Raw genomic sequence first — 21585 nt, forward strand, 5'->3', positions numbered from 1 at the left:
ATAAATGTATAATATTCACTAATCTTTACATATTATGCATAATAAGATAAGGTTTTATATCTAAAAATAGGCCTCAGGCACGCATCAAACCATAAGTGGGTTTGTTCCCACTTCACTCCTGTCTCCTTTGTGGGTCGTGGTACCATTTTTGCACCCAACAAATATTGTAGGCGGGATCTAGCAATGTCAACTGAATTGTGAGATATATTCACACTAAGGAACTGCTTAAGCAATTATGTAATGACTTTGAGTGCAACATATTTGAAGCTGGTTATCACATTACTATCAATAAAAAAAAGCTCTCGTATTTTTCGATTATTTCTATAAAGATCCAAAATCACACCAAAAAAGTTCATCTTGTCCAATTCTATCGAAATATTAAAATCGTTAATGATATAAATTATTATAATATTAATATCGGTGGGTTTACATTTGCCAGTACAGTAGGACAGTGTTGCTGTATTCTGGTATGGATTCTATCGGCTCATTGTCTTCATTTAGTATATACATTATGCCAGTTGTATACCAGCGCTCATAATCAGCGCTGGCATATAACTGTACCTTCATATTACCTTCCCACTGTACTGGGATAATGTAAACCAAGCATAAAGTTGTTCAGTCGACCAACAGACCTCGAATGGGACGGTCTTGTTTTGTTACAACAATGTTGCGTGTTATAACAATATTCTTTATATCTTACATAGTCGGTGGTGCTTTAGTGAAAAAGGCAGATTTCAAGTTGGATATAATACATTACAATGATTTCCATGCGAGGTAATATGTTTTGAATTAAGAATTAATTGGTTAATTATTTGTATTCAGAGTTGCCCTGGCGAGTTTTGTAATTGAGAGAGTAATTACAAAACTACATACATACATTTTTTGTTACTTGTGTTTTACAAATTTAATTTGTCTGACTTCTATAAACCCATAAAATCTATAGAGTTCAGTTAATTTCGTTTATTTTTCTTGATTTTTTTTTGTATTCAAGACTTACATAGTTAAATAAACCGATTTTATATTAGGTAACTAAAACAAAACACAAATAAAATAATTACTAACTTAATTGTAAAGATTTACTTGAAATAAATACATTTTTTTTTTTACTTAATTTGTTAGGCATCTATTGGAAAATTTAAACCCGGTATACACCTTCAATTTCAATTAAGCAGTTGTACTGTATACTGTATGTGGTAGATCCCGCAACAACATTTGTTGGTGCAAGAATGGGCCGGGTCGACGACTGCAATACCATGACCACACAGAAAGCAGGCGTGAAGTGGAAGCAATTCCGCGTTTCGTCTGATGAGTGTGCGTGCCGGAAGGGTAATTTTAGTCCACGTTACCATCCCACCTTCAAAATTTGTGCAGTTGACATTTTTGTCAACACACTAAGTTTTAACTGTACAATTCAACTGTGCAGTTAAAATTGAAAGTGTGGCCAGCTTATGTATGATTTAAGTACTATCCAACATAAATAGGAAAAACCCAGCTTAAGTAATCGATTTATGAAGCCGGGATTTCATTACGGAATATGCAACCGAGTGCATATAAATGACAAATCATAAAAATGTAAAAAACCGAGTTCAATTCCACTTTGATTGGATTACTGCGTTCTCGTAAATTTTAAATGTCGTGATATTTATAACAACACTATTCCTGTCTCCGTTTTTTTTTTTTGTTTTTTATCGAAAGGGATATTTTTTTATTATTATTGTAACACAGGTGTAACGGTGTTGTACATTAAGAGTTATGACGGTTTTCGACTGCCTATACTACTTACTTTATTTATTAGTTTACTTTATTAGTTTACTATATTTTATTGTTTGTTTTTTTTAAGAGAATATGAGGAAGACAATTTCATTGCAGCAATCAATGTTTACACTTTCGTAAGAAAACAAATATACTTTATCAATATCGCTTGATTTGATACTAAATATTTATGAAATAATTTTGTTATATTAACTGTACTAGCTTTCGCTCGCGACTGCATACGCGCCGAATAAAAAAAAACGTAATAAGTAGTCTATGTATTCATCCAGACTGGAGATACGTCTTAACAAACATCCATCCAAACGTTCAAATTTTCACATCTTCTATATATATAAAAGAAAGTCGTGTTAGTTACACTATTTATAACTCAAGAACGGCTGAATCGATATGACTAAAAATTGGTGGGCAGGTAGCTTAGAACCAGGAAAGGGACATAGGATAATTTTTACCCCGTTTTCTATTTTTTATTACGCGCGGACGGAGTCGCGGGTAAAAGCTAGTTTAAAATATTAGTAAGATTAGCTGTCGCCAGTGACTCCGTTCGCGCAGAATTTAAAAAACTTATTAAGTCGTCGGTGTTCTTCCACACCATATTCTACATCTGTATCAAATTTCATCAAGATCCGTTGACTACATGGTGTATTTAACATTTTCAATATACCCTTCTTTTACAATATCGGTACTTATATATTAGCTTTGACCTTTGACAATGACATGTTTTCTGTTATTAAAGTAGTTATACAAGTAATCAAGTTACAAAAATAATCATACATGTAAATATGTGCAGCTGGAAGCAACAGCTGGCTAAAAATAATTGAAAAGTAATGTAATATTTATTTATATTGATAACTCGATGAATATTTTTAAAGCACAAGTTTCTCTGTTCCGAAGGACACGGTGTAAAGAAAGAATATAAAGTTCAGAGAGTACCTTGACCTCTCGTTATTTCATTACTCATTGTAGGTATTATCTAGTTGTAACCGCGGCACACGTCAGTTGTACGTCGATCACGAACAACGAAGGTCGCTACGTGAATCCCTTCGTAGATATGATCGGATTAAAGTGTTTTGTGTCAGTGTTAGTATTTACTTTGGTAGATGGATTCGCGTTACCCTTCGAAGGATTATACGAATTAGATATTATACATTACAACGATTTCCACGCAAGGTTTGTTTTCATTCTTTACCAGTTTATAAACAAATCCATGTAGTGCTAAATAGTGACATTGTGCTAAAACGTAACTGATTGTTGGATTGCAATTTTCATTTTTAAGACATTCATGTAAGTTATCAAAGTAGATATGTGTAAGAAGGGATTGAATCCAAATATGACGGGAGATAGAGAAGCACGGAATGGATGAGTAGGTTATGCTGTGCTAACTCTACGTAGAGAAAAGAGCAATTACTAACTTAAATATTTAAGAAGTGTAAAATTGCTAGCATAGTATTCTAGAATATTTTGGTATATGAAATAAATGGTATCTACCCTAACGTTGGTACTGTCTGCGGCACGCACTCATCAGACAGCGCAGAATAACTTCCATTTCACGCCTGTCTTTTATGTGGTCTTGATATTTCAAGTGTTGAGCCAATGCGTGCAATAGATTTTGTTGTTGCTGGCTCTACTACTATTAATTAGCCCAACGAAGCCCTAATGTATTCAGAAGGTACTCAAAAAATTTTAATCATATTTTCTCCAGCAAATAATGTGTCTACAACTGTAGTAAGTATTGTTATGTAGAGCAAAGTATATCTCACGAATCGTAGTGATGATAACGAAAGAAAGTAATCAATTATTCTTCTCTTTTAAACGACCTTAATCGAAAATATTCTTCAGAAGAATATTACAAATATTATAAATGCGAATGTTTAGATGTTTGAAGGTATCTCCGGTACGGCTGAACGGATCTTGATGTTTGGTACAGATGTAGAACAAAGTCTGAAAGAACACATAGGCCACTTAGTTTTTAATTCCGCGTGGACGGTGTCGCGAGAGACAGCTAGTAATTCATAAAAATGTTTGTTTATGACTATATTATAATATGAAAAGAAGTAGTAGACAGTAATTACAAAACTTGATGTACAACACAGTTTTCTACATGACTAGAGTAATTAAAACAATACTATATGTTTTGTTCAAAGAGTGCTTATTCAATCTATTATAAATAACAATTCTCCCAGAATGAAGGAAGTGTCTTATTACGTATGGCTTTGTGCCAATAGAAACCAATTGCTATTTAAAGTTGAATGTGTTTGTGAACGTGATAAGGTGACAACTACACATGGAATTGGATTACTTAAGCTACGTCTACACTAAATCGCTTTCATGTTTGCCTTTACCTTTGACCACTGCCGAAATAATAGTCCAAACAAGAAAGACTTACTTTTAATTGGTACATATGTGTTAAAACAATATATAGATTATATTTAGTACATTAAAAGTACCTAATAACTTTAATTTGATTTTCAGTGGAAATTAGATTGATAATGGTACTGAAGCTATAATAATTCGCATATAGTTGAATATGCTACAAATACCGCCATTATATGTGAAACCAGAAAAGTCTTCATCATTCCTATATTTGCAAAAATAAAAAAATATTCAAGGTCAAAGGTCATAGAAATAGGGTTTGCACGCTTTTCAGCAAAATGATAAGTTATATAAAAAAAAATCTAACACGAAATTGTAGTCTATAAAATTTCCTGTATTGTGTTTCGGCAGGGGAAACACAATGGTGTAGACAACGGAATAAGCCTAGTCAAAAGCTTAGTAAATCGATCATCATTAAGTAGACTTGCTTGTTTACTATCTTGTTTATAATTATTTACAGGTACGAAGAAACATCCGTGGATACGCCGACATGTCACTTCAACAACGGATCTTGCTTAGGCGGTTTCCCGCGTCTATACAGCGAGATAATGCAACTGAGGAGAGAGAAGCCTAATTCCTTGCTACTAAATGCCGGAGATAGCTTTCAGGGTACCTACTGGTATACATTGCTCAAATGGAACATCACTCAGGAGTTCATGAATTTGTTGCCACATGATGCACATGTAAGTAATTGCTAGTACCTGTCATGACTTTTTAACATTCTTCATTTTGGCATGGCATGTCTAAAAAGATTTAAATAAATAAAATTAAACAAAAAGAAAAGGACAACTTGAAACGAAGGAGATTGTGTTAAAAGTGACATGATTAGCAATGTAGCGATAACTGATACCATGTTAGATTAATTTGGAAGACGAATTCCAATTGTATCTAGATAACCAAGGGAGGGAAATTATGAGATGAGAACATTCTTCTTTATTGTACAGGCAATAGGTAATCACGAGTTTGACGATGGTCCGGAAGGCCTCGCACCGTACCTCAGAGCGCTTAAGGCACCAGTCCTCGCCGCGAACATGGACGTCAGCCAAGAGCCCTTGCTACAAGATTTGTTCACACCGCACATTATTGTCAAACGTGGTGGTAGGAAGATTGGTATTATCGGCTTAATTACTACTGATACTAAGGTTATTAATATTCCATACTATAAACGCTTTCTTTTCCTTCTTTATAACCTCAGGAATTCACTGCACTAGTAGTTGCATTCACTCGTATATGTATTGCCATCCTTTATTTATTTGTAACCTTACTTAATAAGTATTAATACAAGTCGTACTGCAGTCAAAACTCACAGTAATAATGCACATAAGACATGAAACTTATGACTAATCAGATGCACTTTTATCCTCTTGTCGTTAATGGCTCGCATGAGTTGCATTTGCGTTGCAAAGAAGAAGTAACGTCATCCTTGTTTTACGAATTACATAAATTAAAATGTTATAGTCACTTAATCTGAAGTTAACGTTTATGCATAATAATGTACTTGGAACAAGCTTTCTTTTTCTGTGAAAGCGAATAGTTTTAATAGGACATCCAAAGACGAGTAGTGGACGCTAATACGGCCTTGTTGTAGTAGAGCATTAATTAAATATATAATTATATATATATACTTTTAAGTTGTAAAAACCTCCGATAATATTATATTAAGCAGATTGCCACACAATAATACTTTGAATATTTTTGATTTTATTTACAGAAATTGTCATCTCCTGGTAACGTTGTATTCACGGATCCATTAGAGGCGACAGATCGCGAAGCAAAGTTGTTAGCCGAAAAGGGCGTCGACATAATTATTGTACTCTCTCATTGTGGACTTGAAATTGATAAGTGAGTGTTTTTAATATTAAATTCAGTGCTTAAACGTCGACGTATATAGATCAGAGGTTATACTTGAATCTCCATATGCATCGACTCTATCTAAGATAGCACAGACTTTGAATTATGGTTTTATAACTATTAATTTAATTGTGTAATTATTATCACTACTGTGAGTTTTCATTGTCAAAGCAGCTATTGTGTATCGTCGTTCCACTCGGTCTCTTTGAAAAGAAAGAAATTAAAAAAGATTTCTATGAAAACCTGCATTTCAGTTAAAAAAAATGTCAAAGATTAGTTAATACTATACGAAACATTTCCTATCTTATCGACAGTATGTGTCAAGAATGTGTCTTTTATATAAATAAGAGCGGTTACATCAGATATTTAGTATAACATGAAATGATCACGCATATTGTAATGCCGATTTTGAAGCGATAAGATAACATCTTACTAACGAAATATTTTTTTAATCATAGTTACAACAATAATAGATAGCATATTCAAAACTTATTGTCTCTACTAATTCAACACATTAACCTTTTAGACTAAAACCGCATGTAGTCGGATGGCCGAAATCGAACCCATGATAGCGAGAGAACCGAGATACGTACACCTTTCCATTAAAATATCGGCGCGTAAATAGCGTTAAACGATCAATAAAAATAAAAATAAATAAATATTAAAAAGTGGAATAGAATAATAACATTATGATAATGAATTACCTAAGATTTGAATTGCATTAAATATATTTTATTTACCTCTCTATATAATTGTTTTACAGACAAATCGCTCGTGAACATGGCAAGCACGTAGATATAATAGTGGGTGGTCACTCACACTCCTTACTGTGGAATGGCCCCGCACCCAGCGGTGAAAAAGTTGAAGGATCATACCCCGTTTTCATAGAAACTAGTAAGGAAAAGAAACACCAAGTAAGTTTAAAAATCGATCGATCGCTTTTTTCTGTCTGTTCAGTTCGTTAGATCCGAACAAACAAAAATGGCTCGAGATTTAATGTTGTGTTCGGCAATACGTAAACACATGATAAAGTTCAAATTCATTTGTTTCCTAGGTTCTGATAGTGCAAGCGTCAGCATTTACGAAGTATATGGGCAATCTGACAGTTTATTTCGATTATCTAGGCCGATACGTCAAGTGGGAAGGCGGGCCAATATTCCTTGACCGTTCTGTACCTGAAGGTAAATAGAAACACCTTAAATAAATAGAAGCTATTGCTTATTCCCGAATAAGCTCCATTTGAAGTGACTGTAGGCTAATTCTATATCTATTATTAGTATTACTAAAACATATAGTCATATATCTCTTATTTGCATTGAAAAAACCTGAGATAACAATATATGTTTCGGAACACGGTTGTGTCGTCTTTCATAAACGTTCATGTGATAGCCTATATTCAAAACTAGCTGAAGTCCGCGTCTTTGTTTGCGCGTCCAAAAAAAGTAAGAAGTAGCCTATATGTTCTTCCAGACTATGTCGTATCTGTGCCAATATTCAACAAGATCCGTTGAGATGTTTCGGAGATACCTTCAAACAAACATCCATCCATCGAAACATTTGCATTTATAATATTAATAAGAAGTAAGATAAATGTTCTTTGCTTTATACAAATGCATAGCTGACAGTTAAACTCTTATCTGGCAAGTAAATTCGTGATAACCTTGTGTTAAGAATAATTCATTGATATGACTCTACTGCATAAAACAGCATGTAATGTCTGTATAAATTAAAATTACTAAAGTTAATTGAATAAATTACCAACGTCACAATTGCTATCTCTATCATTATATTTGAAAAAGAAAACTGAGCCAACTATTTGTTTAGTAATAATTATTCAGCAATGATAACCAACGGCTACATTAGTACCAACAAAACACAGTACCTTTCGTAAGTCTGTCAAAAATCCGTCTACATAAATCAGTCGCCAACTCGCCTGAAGAGTTAAATTTCATAAAATTTATGTTGTTAAATGTGACAAGGATTACAAGAAAAGCGTACTAATATTTCAGATGAAAAGATAAAGAAGAAGTTGGAACCTTATGCGAAACTCGTTCATGAAGCAGAGAATGTTCCCGTGGGAGAGACGGTGAGGACGTTGAGTGCTGACGATTGCGTGTCCGGGGAATGTACCCTCGGTGATCTACTGGTCGACGCAATGACTGATTATGTAAGTATAACTGAAATGTAACTGCAGTGTTATTGGTCATCATTATCATCAGCTCACTATAGGTCCCCACTGAGGAGCTAAGGTAGGCTCTGAGCTCCTCAATAGTACCTTAGTACTGTAGTGTAGGAGTAGTTAGTGGTGACTAGGCCATAGTCAACCGCGTTGGCCCAGTAAGGGTTGGTTGATTTTACACATAACTGAGATATGTATCAATACGACTTTACGGCGACTTGTAGTTGCAGACGCGTGTCTCCTCAGACAAATTAAAGACGGACGGAAAAAGCGTGTTCACTTGTGTAGCTTACATCCTTTAAGGCCCTGTCGGTACCTTATTTATTTAATTCTCTTATTTATTTCTTTTTTCTAGGCAAGAGCAAATGTAATAAGTGATTACGATCATCTGGCGTTCATTCAGCGCGGTAACATCAAAGCATCAATATTAAGTGGAAGTAAGTACCTTTTTAAAAAAAAAAATACTCGAACTTAATCTACAAATCTTAATAAAAATATGCATAAATTATGATATGAGAGGATGTACTACAAATCTTGAACCCTTTTTGTACAAACAAACTTCTTCATTATTCTTCATTAATTGTATGTGGATGTTCAGTACCTTAATAAAATAAAAAAAAAATTAAATTACTTTAGATAAACTAAACAGATGCTCTTAGTTTATATGAGTGAAGACAGTGACCACGTGGAAGCAGTTGAATTGCTTTGGTACAAGGATCATTTCACAGTACATTGTTATATACCAGTACCGTCATCAACTCTTATCCAAATGGTTAGATCGATTTTGAAGACTAATTCGAGGCGTATTCTTGCCTCGACTGTCACAAGAGTAATTATTATTGCTTGTAACAGATATAACAAAGGGAACCATCTTTGATATACTACCGTTCAATGATCGCGTTGTAACATTCGAGCTGCAAGGAAGATACGTGCGAGAGGCGCTGGAGCGAAGTGTTAGTGAGGCGTGGCACTTAACGCCGTTTAAAGGTCCATGGTTACTGCAAGTATCAGGTAAATACGATTACTATGAACTTTACAGCCCAATTTACTTATAGTGACAGATACAGTTAGTGTTGGCATCGACTTATTTCAGTTATAATAACGCATCCGTCTAAATGCTTCATCCAAGTATGTCCCGACACGTGATACATAACTTCTATAGGTATACATCGTATATTCACATACTAACATTACTTTTTCATTGTGATTTATATTTGCTTTGTTTCAGGTCTTAATGTAACGTACAATATATCGTTACCCGAAGGTCATCGTATTGTATCAGTAAATATTGGCAATTCTGGTGCCACATTGGACGATGATAAATATTACCAAGTGACAGCGCCTACTTACTTAGCCGACGGTGGAGACGGTTTCACGGTGAGCATTTTTTAATTTTAAACTTCTTTTTAGATTAAAATTATTGGTTTCTATAATGTAGAAATTATTATCGTTAATTCCAAGTGTCAATGCACTATAAAAAGACTTATCCCTGATTTTTTCAATGATAATAAGAGAGGGCGATAGTGTTTTTACGCAAGTACGGACAGCGGACTCATTCATATGTGTTTTATGATACCCTCGAACTATCTTCTGCCCGCGACTCTGTCTGCGCGGGGAAAAAAAACTTAGTAAGTAGCCTATGTGTTCTTCCAGACTATGTTCTACATCTGTGCCAAATCCATCTAAACTTTCACATCTTACTAATATTATAAATGCGAATGTTTAGATGTATGGATGGATGTTTAAAGGTATCTCTAAAATGGTTGCATGGAACTCGATAAAATTTGGCACAGAGGTATAGTCTTGAAGAACACATAACACTGGATACTTATAAAGATTTTTTTCTAATTACCCGCAGCAGGAGTCGCAGTGACGGCTAATTTATAATATAAGTAAGATGCTGCAATTTTTGGTTGTCCTAAATTTCGATGCAAATAATAAAAATTATTTGTTTCAGATGTTCAAAACCGGAAAGAAAAATGTTAAAATTATTGGCCGAGACGAGAAAATATTAGAAATTTATATTAAAAAAAATTCTCCTATCGATGTAAGAACTGACGGACGAATCGAGATTCTTCAGTGATATACACTTAGTGTATGTACAAAAAAAAAATTAACATAATATGAATAATTGTAAATTGTGTTAACTTATGTTCCTATTTAATTGAATGTGTCCAAAGTACAATTATTGTATTCCGTATGTATGTTAAATAATAAAGAACAATCATTCCTTAAAAAAAAACAACAGTGACAAGAACATATTTTTGTTGCGGCCTCGGTGTTGCGTCCAGCCTATTTGTACATATCGTGAAATATTTAAAAAAATTAATATCTTCTTTTTGACATATATTCGTTTTGACGGTTTATTTTATATCTTGTACTTTTGTTTGATAAAAAAATTACTTTGTTCGTATCAATAAAAAGTCTTGTCATTGTAAGTTTTTCGTCACCAAAAACAGTTTTTCATATTTTGCTATCGAAGAAATCACTTCAGTTATTGGCAGTAGAAACCTTTGCCGTTTTCTTTTTTTTATACCATAAGGCATGAGAGCAAGCGGTCACCTGAATTCGTCGAAATAGCAAAGCGACCGCTGCCTATAGACATCCGTAATTGCAAACAGCCTTCTCTGTGTACCATAGTTACATTAAAAGACACCAAGGTAAATATTATTTAATAAAAACTTAGCACATCATTTAATATAATTAATATCAAATTCAATTAACAAAGCTTAAGTTTAAAAAAAACTGTGGAAGCCAAAAAAGGCAAAAAGTCAAGAATTTACTTTACTGACTACGCATTCTAATGTATGTAATGTAAACTACTAATTCTAATTTGTAAATAATGCTTTATGTAATAAAAATATTATTTTTCAGTACATGTGTTGTTTTACTTCGTTACATAGATAATGATATTGTGATGATGTATTCATTACGAGATTTTTTTTGCATTATGGTACAGCAATTTCACTATTCATCGACTCGGCATCAAAGCAACAAATACTTCTACATAACAGAACTTTGCGTGCAGGAGGTTTAATTTTAGTCCTTTTTCCCTGTAGTAAGTGAATTTGTCGGAAAATATTTCCCCCTTAGGCAACGTAACTGCAATTGCGGATGTCTAAGGCAAGCGGTTGCTTCGCTGTTTCGGCGAGTTTAGGTCGTTTGCTCATTTGTCACCTTTTGATATAAAATCTTACGAAACAGCGTGAATATGATTTAGCGCAGTGATTTCTAAACTTGATTAGGTTCTGACCCACTTAACAGAAACTGCTTAATTTAGGACCCATCACTTGGTCATTTTAAAAAGGCTGTTAGCCCGTACGATGAGGTTTCGTACAACATTTTTATGTAGGTCCTATAGTTTATCCAACGTCAGCGAAAAAAGACAAACAGTTCTTCATTTTTGTAACGCATTTGGAAAACTCAAAATCTACTAGTCGGTTTTTGAGTTTTAAAATTTATAAAATGGGACCCACCTGTAAGCACCACCTTTCGATTAAAAAAAGAAGTTTCAAAATCGGAGCACCTGTAGCGGAGGTATAGACGAATTGATAACCTCCTTTATGAACCTCCATTATTATCTTTTTAACCTCCTTTATGAAGTCGTTTAAAAAGTTAATAATTTGATAAATCTACATATTTATAAAATTAGAGTGCCTGTATGTAATGTAATAAAAAAACACATTTTCATATAATGAAAAACTATTTTTTTTTCATTTTTTATTTGTCTGTCTGTCTGTCTGTCCGCAATGCCGTATTTGTTCTCTTTGATCTCCGGACCAGCTGTACTGATTTTGACAGGACTTTAAAGGGAAGGTAGCTGACGCATATAGGCTACCTTTTTTTTAATTCCAAGCTGACAAAGTCGCGGCTGACAATATAGCTATCGCTATTATTTATTATAATTGATGAAAGGTTTTCCTTACATTATTGAATAACTGTGATTCTATTAAAAATCAATTAATCTTAGATAGTGAGCAGATAGTTGGTTATATAAATAACAATATAAACTGTTTCGTAATTAATACAAATGATCTATTATATAAGATTGTAAATATTACGTTCTAATTAAAGTGAAACGAAATTTATTTTAATTATAAGCATTTTTCATACATTACATTAGTTTTAATCGAACCACAGTTGTGTAATCAAGTGGTGTTATTTATTGAACACGTATTTTTTTTAACAATGATTCTCTTACGAAAATTTATCGTGTTCCTGTGTTGTATGAAATTTGGGTTTAGTTTTATTTTGAAACATGAAGGGCTTTATAAATTGGACATCATACATTTCAACGATTTTCATGCTAGGTAAGTACGCAACAAAACCTCAACAGCTGTTGCAAATGCCCGGAAAATGACCATTCTTCATTAATGAAGAATTGCTACCACATAAAGCACTAAGTACCAAATAGAAGTATTTCAACAATAGATACGAAAAGTAATCTCATATTGATCTGATTGATGATGCTAAAGCAAAAGGATTTGAGGAAGGAAAATATAAAAATATCGCACGAGTCGACAGAGCGCCTAATTTCATCGATACCATCTCGATGGGTGGCATTCTACAACGTCGACGTTTTTGCGAAACTTTCTACCTCGCACAGCCGCGTTGTGGAATACTCTGTCCTCAGCGTTATTTCCAAACAGTTATGACTTAGGGACCTTCAAGAAAAGAGCGTATACCTTCCTTAAAAGCCGGCAACGCATCTGCGGATGTCCATGGGCGTCGGATCAAATAACTTTAGGCGCTCCGTTGCTCGTTTGCCCCCTTCTCCTATAAAAAAAAATATTGATGATAAAACGATGTATCTTTCGTCATTATAAAAATGCCTAAACTTCTAATGGTTTATTAAGATAATTTAGCTGAACATGGTCTTTTAAGATTCGAAGAAACGTCGCCCGTTACTCCAATTTGCCGCTTTAACAACGGCTCTTGCTTGGGTGGGTTCCCGCGTTTGTACACTGTGGTTACTGCCTTGAAAGACAAGAAGCCGCAGTCTATTTTACTCAATGCTGGTGACAGCTTCCAAGGCACCTACTGGTATACTCTACTAAAGTGGAATGTTACTCAAGAGTTTATGAATCTACTACCTCACGATGCACATGTAAGTTATCTAATATCTAATATTACCAATTACAGAAACACGCTATCATTATTATTTTATCTATAGTATCGAGTTCTGATATGGCTGTTCTCTATCCTTTCATTGTTAATAAATATTGGAACATATTAGGATAAGTATTTTCTTTCAGTTATGACTAAAAACAGAATGATAATCAATACATAGTATAAAACAAAGTCGCTTTCGCTGTATGTCCGTATGTATGCTTAGATCTTTAAAACTACGCAACGGATTTTGACGCGGTTTTTTAATAGATAGAGTGATTCTTAAGGAAGGTTTGTATGTATAATAAATGCATAATATAGTAGAGAAACACTGATAAATTTAAAGTTTTCTAATGTGATGTCGTAAATAAGCAAGTTTTTTTGCGCTTATATTGCAAACGCTGGCTGAACCCTACGAGATAGACCAAAATAATGTACTACAGTATTGTTCACCTTAAAAAGTTCAACAAAAAAGTCCGCGATGGTATATGTCTATCTCTTAGGGATAACCCAGCATAACCATTTTTATTCTTTTACGAAGTGATTTTAAACAATACAGCATTAATCCTTATCCATTTAAGTACCTTAAATAAATTGTGCATTTATTCTGTAGTAGGTATATTTTGCATTGCACCCGTGCGAAGCCGGGGCGGGTCGCTAGTATAATAATATAACTTTATCGATAAGCGTCTTAAGAATCCATATTTTAGTACTAAATAAACTAGAAGAAACTAGATTAAAACCACAACTTATTTTGCATTTCAAATATTTTAACAGGCATTAGGTAACCACGATTTTGATGATGGACCGATTGGTTTAGCACCTTACATCTCTGCTCTCAAAGCTCCTGTTGTAGCCGCAAATATGGACTCTACCAGAGAACCAGTATTAAGAAATCTCTACGAACCTTATGTTATTTTAGAAAGGGAAGGAAGAAGAATTGGTGTTATTGGTCTTATTACTCCAGATACTAAGGTTTGTAAGTTATACTTTATACTTCAATATAATACTCAAAGCTAAAATCACCCCCTTTTTAAGGAAATTGCGTTAACGGATGAACGTGAAATTTGACACAGTTAAAGTTAATCCAAAGAATCCACAAAATTATTTAAAAAAAATGATTACGGTTGTATGGAGGGCCAATGGAGGACCAGTATTAATAAAACAGTCATAATAAAATAGTCGTGACCAATATTAACTTGCTTATCATTAGCGTATTATTTTTAACTAATAAAATATGTCGAAGTGCTTATTTACGACAGCTTATAATACTGTCGATATACTAACAAACCATTATTTTGGCGAATTCTGGTAGCTGCTTCCCCTTTTGTCATCTTATAATGTAAAAAAAAATCATTCTCTAAAACTCTCTTTGAAAAAATAGACACACCAATATTATCTTTTAACATACGTGGTAAATATATGGAATTTCATGGTTAGAATGTACCGAGCCAAAGATTTAAAAGATCATCATCAACCTTTGTCTGCCTACTTTGGAAAGAAGCCTTTGCCAATGCCTTTCACTATAGATGTAAATGTAAAATTACTTTTTAATAAATCAGAATTATTCATCTCTATGTCTTCAATTTTCATTAGTATGTTTAACATACATTATAACACCTGTATGTCTGACTACAAAAGAAATGGTGTATTATTTGAATAACCTCAAAAAATGTTTTGTAAGGCGTCATTAGCTCTGTATTCAGTAAACTGAAGAGTTCAGGTACAAAGAGATAAGGTAAGGTACTATAATATTATATGGATCAGAATTTAATGCTTCTAACCGGAAGCATATATATATATATATATATATATATATATATATAAATATATATATATATATTATATATTATAATATATATATATATATATATTTATATATATATATATATATATATATATATATATATATATATATATATTATTATATTTAATAATATTATCTTTTATGCATATTACTTGTACACACACGATGTTTCACATGTGCCAGGCGTCCCATGACGGCTCACAATTTTTTATTCGTGTATATGTAATCATACAATAGCGGTCTCGTTAGACAATGTTTCCTTTATATTACTACATAATAGGTGTAGTTATGTAATAAAAACAGCATTATATAAAGTTATGTACTTAATTGAATACATATTGGAATCACAAAACAATAATTTACGTGTACGTACATAAATTATTGGGGTGTAATGCAGAAGTTTTTTTTTACGCAAATGAAAAAGAGGGTAATGTTTTTACGCGTACGTAAGTTTATCTTTATTTGGGTAAATTCCATTGTTACGTCCTACTGTTTAAGCGACTGGACCGATTTTGATTAATGAGGTGTCATTAGAAAATTCTATATTTAAAATTGTATTAAGTTTACAGTTTCTGAGCTGTTATTTTATTTTTATTCTTCCTATGAGTGTACAGTCAGTACATGTGATCCAGTATTTGTTTTTTTAATTAAAAAGTCGTGTTATTATTTTTCCAGACATTATCATTTACGGGTAATGTTGAGTTTAGTGATCCATCAGAAGCAACGCGGCGGGAAGCTATTAATTTGGCGGAGAAGGGAGTAGACATAATAGTGGTACTCTCACATTGCGGATACGATGTTGATGTGTGAGTGTTACATACGACATATTTATATTTTTAATTTAACTTAAATTATTAGTCGATAGGTTTGAAACTTAACAACAATCCTTGCACATATATTGGCAAATCATATTCTGCACGATAAGACTCCTCTAATTTGATGATATAAACATTAAAATGATTAAAGTATGCAGTTGATTACAACTAACTAAAATGTACATGGAAATTATTCCACGAAATTAGATTCCTAAAATCATGATACCTTTTTCCCCACTGACAATACCTATTAAGCTCTCGCATTTCACTATTAATTTAAAACGAAACTATCACATAAAACAGTGCACAATTTACCATACGGTAAACCTATTTCAAATCTCATTTAAAACAATTAACTCATTTATAGCAATTCTACAACAGATGGTATCAGACTCGATAAAAAACTGTTCTATTTACTAAAGTAAACTGTCACGAAGTACGCTGTTGGCACAATACATACAATTAGGTAAAGATGATTCTAATTACACTAATACATTAAGTTATATAGTGTAATTATCGTAGAATTCCATTGCCGTAACTATTGTTGTCTCTGGTTTGTGAAACAATGAAAGGGATGACAATATGCATATATACCGGTGTTACGGCAGCAGAATTCTACTGTTACAGTTACATTTGTCCGCAGCGCGTTGGCACGGGAACATGGGCAATATATTGACGTCATAGTCGGCGGTCACTCGCACAGAGACGAATCGTATTTTACACCTTATCTCACGGTAGTCGAAGCAGACCATGACAAAAGCAAAAAGGTAAATAATGGATTTATTTTATGACGTATTAATAAAACTAGATGGCGTTGGTGGCGTTTTAGAACGCGGTATAGAAACATAGAATTGAGAGACTGGTGAGATAAGTCAAATGAAAATGGAAGTTTCAGTTTTTGTCAATACTTACCTAAGTATTAGCCACCTGTCAGTTAATAAGTGCATCCATGATTATTCTAAAATTTGTTCCTACGTAATAAAGTTTAATTTACATTGCAGGTAATCGTGGTACAAGCATTCGCTTTCACAAAGGCAGTAGGCGACCTCTCAGTGTACTTCGATGTCAATGGGGACGTAGCGGAGTGGGTGGGGGAAGCAATTTACTTGAATAATTCCATACCGGAAGGTACTCTATGCATTTAGTAACTGTTATTAATGAAGAGGGAACGTTCGAAGTGCCTGGAACTCGCTTAAAGTTTTAGTATACGTGCATATAAGCTATGTATAAGCGCATAAGTTACTGAATGAGAATATACAATGTCTCTTCTACACGTTTGAGTTTTGAAGAATAGAGTTCTATTCAATTTAGGAAAGCTTCAATTTTATTCTATATCTAACCGCAAGATGTGTGTAGGTAATAGGAAAATTCGTCTTATAATTTTGTAAATTAAATTGTGTTACAATAGTTTAATCATAATTCGATAAATAATTTACAATTACCAGAAACAATGATTTATAAGGATTTTATTACAGATGAAGTAATAAAGAAGAAATTAGAACCATACGCTGAGTTAGTACATGCAGCTGAGAACACACCTATTGGGATGACAAAGTCGGCACTCGATTACCGAGACTGCTTGCATGGAGAGTGCACTGTCGGAGATATATTGGTTGATGCATTAAATCATTGGGTATGTTAAGAAGTGACAAATTTATACAACTTTTTTTGCGCGCGAGAATTTGCGCGATCAAATGAAAGCGACCAGTTAAATTTAATGTAAAGAAAAAGTGCATAAGGCTATTTTTAATCCAAAATATTATATATAAAACTGCTTTGATTGTTAATTATTGTCGAATCAGAGATCACAAGTATTATGAGATATGAGGTATGTACGAGTATATAGTAGACTATACTTTATGGCAGCTCATGGTTAGCCCGTTAGGCCAGTGGGCCGCTCGCAGTGGCGAGACATGATAAAGTTTCTATGATTTGTAGGACATTTTGTTAAAGAAAAAGATTTTAAAAACAAAAAGAAAGTAGTTTGACTGTAGTAGTGGTTCTTCTTCTTCTTCTTCGTCTTCTTCTTCGTCTTCTTCTTCGTCTTCTTCTTCTTCTTCTTCTTCTTCCTCCTCCCATTTTAGTGTCAAAATAATAATAGATACACCATGTAGTATTTGAAAGAAAATAATAAGAATTTCAAAAGAAGAAATGAATACAAAATAACATTTGTTTCAGGCAAAACAATTTATAAAGGGTAAACATGGTTATATTTCCTTTGTGCAGCGGACTAATATTAATGCAATTGTGCCGGCAGGATGTAAGTAAAATATGTAGTTTACTTGTTCACCCAACTTAATATGTTTATTGAAAGAAATAAAGAAAAACATTTATGACCACACATAAAACATATATAAGGCACAAACTTGATATAAAAGTGTGGTAAAAGCTTGCTATTAAATATTAGGGGCCATAAAATAAAAACTTAGTACTTCAAATACATTTTAGTTTAAACATACGTCAATACTTTTTTACCATGACTCTAGCGCCCGGCTCTAGCGACTCTATGTTATTGAAACATTATTATGCGTAGGCAATTAGTAATGCTATCTTTATAAATAATGAAATACTTACACCGAAAGTATTGTAGTGATACATATTTATGGTGAAACATATAACCACGTTGAATTCAATAATATTAATTAGCGACTGTCAAAGGGTTAAAACACGTGTTTAACTAAACAGTGTCTAACAGTATTTTTTAGCTATAGATTAGAGATTTATATTACCATGTAGTAAGAAAACAATTTTTCCCTTTCCCTATTCGCAGTATTTACCTACGGTGGAGGATAAGTTTGTGTGGAGAAATATTTTTTCTCTAACTAAATTACTTGAAAATTATCGATTTTTTTAAATTAACCAATATCTCTTTTTCTTTTTTTTAACTAATATTCCACGTGAACGAAGTCTCAGGTTCTAGCTACTTTCATTTTTTTTTAATAATTTATATTTGTTTTTGTTTTTAGTAATAACAAAAGGATCGTTAATCGATCTATTTCCGTACTACGATTTCGTGGAAACATTTGAAATGAAGGGAAAACATATTTTGAAAGCTTTGGAAAGGAGCATTAGTAAATTAACCTCTATTGTTCCTTTAGAAGCACCTTGGTTACTTCAAATATCAGGTATATTTTAGACATTTTTTTTGTTTTAATTTCTTTTTTCAGGAAGACTATTACAGTTTCTTCTTCTTCTTGAAATGCCTCTTCGACTAGCGAAGATTGGCGATCAGTTCTCCATATTTATTTTGTCTGAAACAGTTGGGCGGCACTCGTAACCCCTGTCCACTCTCGGATGTTGCGCAACCAGGATTTTTTTCTGAGATTTATTATGATTACAGTATTCCAGAATTTTTTTTCCTGTAGTGGAAACGCGGCTTAACGTTTGCGAAGTGTCATAACTATACTAGAGTAGGTTTTTTATAATCTGTTTATAGTGTTTTATTATCATTACCGCCACTTCTCTGTATTGTCATCGCTTCTGTGCTTCCAGGATAGCTCGTTCCACGTTTTACGACCACTTCTGAACACTGAACTTTATGACACAAATATCCATATACTGCTATCTTTAAAGCATTGATTAGTAAAAGGTTAAAGAGAGGTTAAACCTATTGTTATGGATAGAAACGTTTTCGTAAAATCAAAAAATATATGAAGGAATTATAATATAAACTAACTGTAATTTTAATACATGTGTTTGTTTTAAATGCGACCTTACAACTTTTTGGAGTGGAATTGGCTGTTTAGAGAGACAATTATAATTTATTTTTGATGGGATATTAGCTGTCGCCCGCGACTCCGTCTGCGCGGCATTAAAAAAAACTTAGTAGTTTATGTGGTATTACAGATTATGTTCTATATTTATGACAAATTTCATCAAGATCCATTGAGCCGGAGATACCTTCAAAAAACATTCATCCGTCCATCTAAGCTTTCGCATTTATTATATTAGTAAGATTAATTACATGGAATAAATTATTATTTGCAGGACTTCGCGTGGTATATAATGTATCAAAGCCCGAAGGAAAGAGGGTGGTAGAGGCGTATGTTGGCAGTTCTGATACAGAGCACCGACTGAATAAGGATGTATACTACCAGGTCACTGCCCCCGCTTATTTGGCGGACGGCGGCGATGGGTATTTGGTCAGTTATTCAGATTTTTCAATTTAATAAAATTTATTGATACACTCAAAACCTTTTAGGGTACATAATGAAGACCGTTAATGGACATCCTAAAACTAAGGGGTATCTTAGGCGATCATTAATGTCTATATGGTGCGGCATTTATTAAATTTACCTAAAAATAATTGTCAATAAACACGATAAGTGGGTTATTGAAATTACTTTTTAATTAATATTTAATGTTTATAGAAACATTTAACATAACATAACATTTAATAATTCAACTTTTAATATTAGTTGAAATAGTTTAAAAAAGCTAAGATAATGTTCATGTTGACGGCAATAATCGAATGGCGGATTTGAACTTAACCCCAATTTTTGGTTTTTAGCCTAAGAACATTAAATTATTTCAAATATCATATTATTATTTTTTTATTAAATATAGATTTAAAAAGTATTTTGTTTGCTTTCAGATATTTAAGAACAAAAAGCAAGACATGAAAATAATTGGCCGTGATCAAATACTACTTGAAAAATATATCAAGGAATTTTCTCCTTTAAATGCGAAACTTGATGGAAGAATAAATATAACCTATTAAATTTAAACGCTTTTTAATTTCCGTTTCCTTAATCATTTTAAAGAATACATTCTCTGAAAAGATATGAATAGACGATTAATTTCTTATAAAAGAACATAGAAAAAAACTTGAGAGGTGTCAAGGGACACCCGGATGGAACGAAGTTCCTTTCAATTAATTAGTGAAGGAACCAATGTTCATTCTATGCATAAAAAACTTAAGTCTTCACAAGAAGTACATTTTATTTCTATGAATTTTCGTTATATATTGTCACGTCGTTGCCATGGTGATATAGCAAAAAGTGTCGTGACAACTTTTCGTAAGAATTTTTTCCGTCTAGCCCCCTTTCACAACGCGCGATAAGGAACTTCGTTCCAATTGTAACTTTTTAAGAAGGATGACAGCGATTTAGCGATTAACTGGATGTTGACAGATAGATGTGACTGTTTACAATAGTTTAGTTACAAATAATAATGCTCTTGACTGATTTATAAAGTTTATTCTAAGCAACAAATAAATATAGATTTCTTGTAAAGAAATATCTGACGGCGCATCCGTCAAAGACAAACGTCTGGTTGACTTTTAGCTGTCAAAAGTCAGCCGAGCGAAGCGTCATTGTCGATGGTTGTGAGGGCGGCCATCTTGATACAGTGTTGTTCGAGACGGCGCCCGCGCACCACGCTTGCGACGAATCGCTTAGCATCTAATTAACAAATAAATCTAGTGCTTAATTAAGTTGGTGTCGCATTGATTAGACACTACAGTGTTCATTCCACTGTGTATTTTTGGTTACCTAACCTTTATTAAACAACTGCGATTGCAACAAGGACTTGTGATCTGTCCCACCTGCCGACATACCTGCTTTTCTACCCGCGCAAGATGAGTTCTGATGAGGGCACTCCTGCCCCTTCATATCAAAAAGACACACACGCTATCATTAATAACAAACACGATATTATTATTTTCGTAAAAATTTGACAAA

At 33.3% G+C, this 21585-nt stretch overlaps 2 protein-coding genes across 2 annotated transcripts; both read left to right on the forward strand.

Moving 5' to 3' along the window:
- Positions 1-632: 632 nt before the first annotated feature.
- Positions 633-10279, forward strand: LOC106714485 (apyrase). The gene is made up of 11 exons (XM_045683197.1): positions 633-774; positions 4604-4826; positions 5088-5285; positions 5855-5985; positions 6758-6908; positions 7049-7175; positions 8004-8161; positions 8529-8610; positions 9026-9184; positions 9402-9550; positions 10131-10279. The coding sequence occupies exons 1-11, from the start codon at positions 638-640 to the stop codon at positions 10254-10256; spliced, it is 1641 nt and encodes a 546-aa protein (XP_045539153.1). The 5' UTR covers positions 633-637; the 3' UTR covers positions 10257-10279.
- Positions 10280-12361: 2082 nt separating this feature from the next.
- LOC106714486 (apyrase) lies at positions 12362-20624 on the forward strand. Its single transcript, XM_014507541.2, has 11 exons — positions 12362-12483; positions 13058-13280; positions 14060-14257; positions 15765-15895; positions 16548-16671; positions 16906-17032; positions 17380-17537; positions 18083-18164; positions 18871-19029; positions 19892-20046; positions 20499-20624. Exons 1-11 carry the CDS (start codon positions 12362-12364, stop codon positions 20622-20624), a joined length of 1605 nt encoding a protein of 534 aa, XP_014363027.2.
- The last annotated feature ends 961 nt before the right edge of the window (positions 20625-21585 follow it).

This window comes from Papilio machaon, chromosome 21 (genome assembly GCF_912999745.1).
Source record: "Papilio machaon chromosome 21, ilPapMach1.1, whole genome shotgun sequence".
NCBI lineage: Eukaryota > Metazoa > Arthropoda > Insecta > Lepidoptera > Papilionidae > Papilio > Papilio machaon.

Bases quoted from the DNA above. Each gene is read 5' to 3' on its own strand.
- LOC106714486 (XM_014507541.2), top strand. From the start codon at position 12,362: ATGATTCTCTTACGAAAATTTATCGTGTTCCTGTGTTGTATGAAATTT. The intron at 15,896-16,547 runs GTGAGTGTTACA...ATTTGTCCGCAG, and splicing joins TGCGGATACGATGTTGATGT to CGCGTTGGCACGGGAACATG. The intron at 17,033-17,379 runs GTACTCTATGCA...ATTTTATTACAG, and splicing joins GAATAATTCCATACCGGAAG to ATGAAGTAATAAAGAAGAAA.
- LOC106714485 (XM_045683197.1), top strand. From the start codon at position 638: ATGGGACGGTCTTGTTTTGTTACAACAATGTTGCGTGTTATAACAATA. The intron at 5,286-5,854 runs GTTATTAATATT...TTTTATTTACAG, and splicing joins TAATTACTACTGATACTAAG to AAATTGTCATCTCCTGGTAA. The intron at 6,909-7,048 runs GTAAGTTTAAAA...TTTGTTTCCTAG, and splicing joins GTAAGGAAAAGAAACACCAA to GTTCTGATAGTGCAAGCGTC.